This window comes from Equus caballus, chromosome 7 (assembly GCF_041296265.1).
Source record: "Equus caballus isolate H_3958 breed thoroughbred chromosome 7, TB-T2T, whole genome shotgun sequence".
Classification (NCBI taxonomy): Eukaryota; Metazoa; Chordata; class Mammalia; order Perissodactyla; family Equidae; genus Equus; species Equus caballus.
Window position 1 is genome coordinate 19,917,677 of NC_091690.1, and position 6,536 is coordinate 19,924,212.

Here is a 6,536-nt window from a genome sequence, read left to right on the forward strand (position 1 = left end):
GTGGCTACAAAACAAAGAGAGTGGCTTCTTATACAGCATCTACAAACTAGCTCCTCAAACACATCATGCTCTCTCCTACCTCAGGACCTTTAATAATTGCTCCCACTTGTTGGAATATTTTTATAGAATCTTCTTTTTCACCCATAAAAGAAATAAGCATCACTTAAAAGAGGCCCTTCGTGACACCCTAACACCAGAGTGGTCTAGCTCCACATCTATGTTTGTCTAAATCAGTGTCATGTTTGTTTTTTCCATAACAGTAATCACCATTTTTTGGTTATGATTATTGTTTTTGTCTCTTCCTCTCAGCCTGTGCTGGCCCATACAGTACCCATTAGACACATGTGGCAATTTAAATTTAAATAAATTATAATTAAGTAAAATTAAAGAAAAAAATGACAAATCATATTTCATCAAAATTAAGAACACTGTTCTTTGAAAGACACTCTTAAAAAAATAAAATGTAAAGCCACAGAATGGGAGAAAACATTTCTAAATCACATATGTGATAAAGGACTTGAAACCATAATATACAAAAACTCAGTAATAAGAAAACTAACAACCCAACTAAAACTGGGCAAAATATTTGAATAGCCACATCACTAAAGATAACATATGGATGACAAGCAAGCACATGAAAAGGTGCTCAACATCATTAGTCATTAGGGAAATGCAAATCAAAACTACAACGAGATACCACTTTATACCCTCTAGGATGGCTATAATAAAAAAAACAGATAGTGTTGGTGACGGTGTGGGGAAACTGGACTCTTATACGCTACTGGTGGGAATGTAAAACCACTTTGAAAAAACAATTTGACAGTTTTTTAAAAAGTTAAATATACACCTAAAATATGACGCAGCCATTCAACATCTAAGTATTTACCCAAAAGAAGTGAAAGCATAAGTCCATGCAAAGACTTGTACACGAATGTTCACAGCAGCTTTATTTGTAATTGCCAAAACCAGGAAACAACCCAAATACCCATTAATAGGTGAACAGGTAAACAAACTGTGGTTTACCCACAAGAGGGAATACTACTCAGCAATGAAATTAACTACTGATACGTGCAAAAACATGGGTAAATCTCAAAATAATTATATTGAATTAAAGAAGCTGGACAAAAAAGAATAATAGTATGAGTCCATTTATATAAAATTCTTGAAAATGTAAATTAATCTATAGTGGTAGAAAGCAGACCAGTGGCTGCCTAGGAATAGTGAGGGAACAAAGGGACTAGAAAGGGACATGAGGACATTTTGGAGGATGATAAATATGGTCATTGTCTTGATTGTGGTGATGGTTTCATAGGTGTATACAAACGTCAAAACATCAATTTATATACTTTAAATATGTACAGTTTATTGTATGTCAATTATACCTCAATGCAGCTGTTAAAAATTTTTAGTTCCTGAGTTGTACCAGCCACATTTCAAGTGCTCAATAGCCACACATGCCTAGTGGCTATTGAATTAGACATTGTAGATCAAGAGCAGAAAGTTCTAGTCAACAGTGATGCTCTAGACCAGGGGTCAGCAAACTATACACCAAGGACCCACCTAAATAAGGCTTTACGGGAGCACAGCTATGCCCGTTAATTTACATACCGTCTATGGCTGCTTTAGTGCTACAGTGGCAGAGCGGGTAGCTGCAACAGAGACCTTATGGTCTACAAACCTAAATGATTTACTATCTGGCCCTTTCAGAAAAGGTTTGCTGACCCTGCCCTAAATCGTCAACTTTGAACACAGGGGCCACATCTGTCCTGTTCGCTGCTGTCCATAATGCAACTAATATTTACTGAGTACAGCACTGTCCTAGGCACTGGGGAGGCAACCTTGAGCAATACAGATAAGGTCCCTATTCTCATGGGTTTCAAAATCTGGTGAGGGATTCAGGTAACATAACAAGGAAGGAAATAAGAAAATATCAGGCAAGCATGAATGCCAAGATGGAAATAAAACAGTAGGCGCAGGAGCGTGATTGAAGTGCAACTTACACTTAGGTAGTTGGGACAGGCCTCTGGGAAGACCCAAGATCTGAACAATATGAAAGAGTCAACACTGCAAAGACCTTTGGCAGAAGCAGAGGGAATAGCAACACCAAGGCCTCAGAATAGGATTAAATTTGATGACTTGACATGTGAAAAAGAAGGCCCATGTGGCTGGAGAATACACAAGCTGGAAAAGGTAGATGAGGTGGGAGAAGCAGAGAGGGTTAAGAAAAGGAGTCTAGATTTTTTTCTAAGTATGATGGAAAGCCATGACAGGATTTTAAGCAGGTGCACAACACGATCAATTTACATTTTTAAAGATCACTCTGGTGCTGCTAAATGGTGACTGGGTCAGGGAAGAGCAAGAAAGGTATCAGACAAGTTAGGGCGTTTCTGCAAAGGTACAAGTGAGAGATGGTTGTGCTTTGGCTTGGACCACAGTGGTCGCAGTGTAGATGAAGTGGAGAAATTCAAGATATGTTTTGAGGTGATAGTCGACTGGCCTTCCTGATGGTTGTTGTAGAGTGAAGAAATGAGAGGAGCTGAAAATGAGTCCTAGATTTTTCGTTGGAACAACTTAGATATAGTAGCATGAATTACAGATATGGGGGAAATTACAAACAATAAGAGCTAACATTTATCGAGTGCTTATTATTTGTCAATATTCACTCAATTTCACATTTAATTTTCCCAACAATCTTGAGGAGGTAGGTACTATTGGTATTTTCATTTTACAAATAGGAAAGTGAAGAGATTAAGTAACTTACATAGGTCAGAAAGCTAGTACCAACACAATGGAGACTTGAACCCAGGTCATCACACTCCAAATTTCACCCCACTGTAAAAACTGCCTCCTTGAGAGTAGTTTCTAGGAATATGAACTATATTCTAGGCAATGGCAGTACCATTGGATTAACAGGCTCTCAGGATGACTAGCTTCAAAGATGCTATTGTTTTGCTTGTTCTTTAAGTCCCATTCTTTAAGATCACCTTATTTTCATAGAGTAAAAGAGGACCTTGTCATCCACAGGCTTTTCAAAGCACCTTCTCCAGCATTATCTCTGATTTCCATTTTACAGATGAGGAAACTGAAGCAAGTGATTTTCTCAGTATCATTGAGACAGTAAGAGAACTAGAAGTAAAAGCCTAGTGAACTGATTCCTAACAGTGACCTGGCCAATAAACTTGTCTTTAAAAATTCTGACCATTCAGTAAGAAACACATTTTATATCACCACCCAAAACATGCATACATAGATGAAACAGGGAAAAAGAAGTCATACAAAACAGTCCTTACCCTTACTAATGTGCTGATATTTTCTATTTCATTTTTTTAAATGTTGATTGTAACTGGCAATTTAAACAAATTGATCCAAGCCTTAGTAATTAACATTACAACCACATAGTAGACTTTTTTAAGAAATAAGTCTCATGACTCACTAAGACTACCAAGCACCAAAAAGGCAAGATGAAACATTAAAAAGATCAATCTGAGTATTTGGGATACATGAAGACTGAGGTCCATAAGAGTATAAATGGCAATAATTCTATGAGCCAAACTTTGGAAATTTTAAAAAATTATTATTACTTTCTATTGCTAACATGGAGGTCTGAAATCAAACAGACATGCCTACCAATATTTAAAATAAGAAGAGATGCACTTTGCTGGGAAAAAAATATTAAAAGCAAAATAAAACAGCTTTCAACCTCACTCCAGCCCCAAAGGGAGTAAAAAGCTGTAGAAATATCAGATTGACAAAATTTATTTCCTTTAAGAAAAGGAAAAGGAAAAGACTGGTGGTAAGGTGACAACTCATTATGGTTTATAATGAAGGACATCATGTTCAGGACAATGGCTTAAGATGCAAAGCAACCTTTCATTTATTGGACAAGTACTACTTGATAAATGACCAAGCGACTCTAATGCTCTCTCCCTTTGCCAGTATGCTTAATTATCCTTAGTAAAAAAGAAAGAGAACTGTTCAGGAATATAAATCTTTGATTATTCCCAATTCCCTACGTTTACAAGAACAAAAAATGCTTTAACATCTATGTCAATTACTGAACATTCATTTAGCTTTCCAAACGTAGCGCTAACCTGGTAAATTCACCGCCACACACACGCCCCCACACACAATCCCTACATCTCTGAAGGGCAAAAGCGACAAGGACAAACCGCAGCCTCAATACATCAAAGGCTGACTGGTACTACAGCTGATACATCATCAAGTTCACGGACGCTCCTAAATGGCTCCGTGGCATGGTCGGTCAAGGTCCTTGGGAGCTCACATACACTTCTATACTCGGCGCACCGATCTCACCTCTCTTCAACTGACCTGTAGCCAACCCATGTGGGAAGTGACATGAGAGGCAGTAAGATCGGGACCACAGGGAGCCTGCGTAACCTCTTCAGGCTCTAATGATACAAACGCAACGCCTCAAAATATTCCTTACAGAAGAGTTAGGCGATCCCTCTAATCCCAATTTGTTTCCAGAGAAGCTGGAAGGGCACCACCAGGACACAGAGCAAGAATGGCCAAATAGCAGAAGGTCTCGGGAGCAGGGAAAGAGCGAGAGCAGACATGGCTGGAAACACCCAAATCAATTCCTCAGAGAGCCGAACAGCAGAGGCCGGCAGCTCGCGGCCACGTGCACTTGCTAAGGGACCGAAGAAACCCGAACCGATTGGAATCAGGACGCCGCTCGCCGGCTGTGTTTATCGGAACGGAGCGCTACAAGTTGGTGCCCGCATCCCTCCTCCAGGCTTTGACAGGCAACACACCCGCCGCTCCCACGCCCACCCCGGCCCCCCAACCCCTCTCCAGCGCAGCCGAGGGCCGGGGGACCAGCTCAGGGCGAAGGCCCCTGGCCCTCGCGACCCTCCACTGCAGCCCACCGGCCCCACCCAGCCCGGTTCTAGGCCGAACCAAACCTCCATACGTGCCCGTAGTGTCGACCGTTAGCATCCCAAGCATACCTACAAGCCTCATCACCAGCTCGGAGACCCGGAGCCGTTCCGGGAGCGCCGCGCGGGGCGCAGGAACCCCCCGACCCCCCACCCCAGACCACGGAGCGGCCGCGCCGCCGCGTCCAGGTGAGGGGGCCGAGCCCCGCAGCCGGCCGCCTACCTTCCTCCGCGCGGGTGCCGCGCCCGAGGGGACGCCGCCGGCCCTGACGACCTCGGAGCTGACCCCGTCAAGGAGCGGTGAGCACCCGGGAGCCCTCGGGAGGACCGAGGGGCCGAGCCCCCGGAGGGGCCGGCGAAGGCGATGCCCCAATCCGGGCCCGCGCGCCCCGACTGAGGGAGGAGCCGGCTGCCGATGGCGACTACGGGGGAGGGTGTGGGGTCCGCTCCAAGAGCGATTAAGACTAGGGAGGCGAAGAGCCCGGGGGTGCTGGGTGACTGGGAAGACCGCGGCGTCGCCGAGCGGGAGGGCGGGGAAGGCGGGATTGTCCCGGGACGCACGCCGCGGGCCGGGAGGCTGGAGCGTTAAATGCCCGAGGCGGCCGGCTCGCGCGCCGCGGTGGCGGGCGCGGAGGGCACGCACTGGTAGGGGGCGGCGGCGGCGGGGTCCCGCTCAGCGTCCTCACCTTCTTGGTGCCGGGGCCTCCCGCGAGTCGAGACACTCCTGTCAGGGAAGAGGAGCGCCCCGGCTGCCCCCCTAGAGTCTCCTGCTGGGGGGACATCGCTTCCATGAAGAAGACTTGCGAGCAAATCCCAGCCCAGGAGGAGGCTACGCGGTCATGTCCGCGGGACGGCGGCCGGAGGGGCGAGGACGCGCGGGGCCGAGGCGGCCGCCGCGCTCAGGCAGGGAGCGGGGCTCCGGGGGCGGGCGGCGCGCCTCCCGTCGGGGCCATGGACCGCCGCCGCGCACGGCACCGAGGGCTGGAGGCGAGTGCAAAGCGGCCGCCCGTCCGCGCCGCGGCCCGCTCCGCCCCGGGCCCGCCCCCTCCGCGCCGGCCCGCCCCCGGCCGTCCTTCCTGGGCCGCGGCCCTCCGGCTGCGGCCCCGGCCTCGGCCCGCGGCCCGGCGTCTGTCCATATATATATTAGGGCACAGGCGATCGACTGACCTTGTCAGTCCGCCGCGCCGAGTGGGTCCAGCCCGAAAGAGCTCACCGGTCTGTGTCACGAACGGGTGCCTCTAATGCACGGCCACGCGCTTTCCCGCCGCCCAGCCCACCGTCCCCAGCCCACCCCTGCCCGCGCTGCGCCGGCGGGTGAAGGTGCCGCTGCAGCGCGGGCATCGGCGCAGCTGTGGCCACCTCCGCCTGCACAGATGAGTTGCAGGGATTCCTGCCTCGCTTTCAGTGGACTGCAGAGGGGTCCCCCCACTCCAGCCCCACCCCCACCCAAGACGCCTCGGGATGGAGTTGAGTGTCGCGGAGTGCCGCGGCCGTACACGTTTGGAAGCCTCTGGCATTGCCAGACCTCTTGTGCAATCCCGAACGTTACCCGGAGTGGCTTCTGCAGCCGCGGGGCAGTGGCCCCTGCACCATTTGCACGAGCGGTTTCCGCTGTCTGCGAGCTGCAAACACAGGGGC

General features: G+C 48.5%; 1 protein-coding gene across 5 annotated transcripts in view; it reads right to left on the minus strand.

The window, feature by feature from the left end:
- The window catches only part of ARHGAP20 (Rho GTPase activating protein 20), a 117,780-nt gene extending 111,469 nt beyond the window's left edge, over window positions 1-6,311 (minus strand). The window contains exon 1 of one of the 5 annotated variants that reach the window (XM_070272756.1): window positions 6,066-6,311. Coding sequence is in view for 1 of the 5 variants with exons in the window: in XM_001499897.6 (XP_001499947.3) it covers window positions 5,585-5,689 (105 nt within the window). In the remaining 4 variants the exon portion in view is untranslated. Of the gene's footprint in view, window positions 1-5,121; window positions 5,944-6,065 lie in introns of those variants that run through there. The other 4 variants (XM_001499897.6, XM_023644766.2, XM_070272757.1 and 1 more) reach the window with 4 other exon arrangements.
- Between the last annotated feature and the right edge of the window lie 225 nt (window positions 6,312-6,536).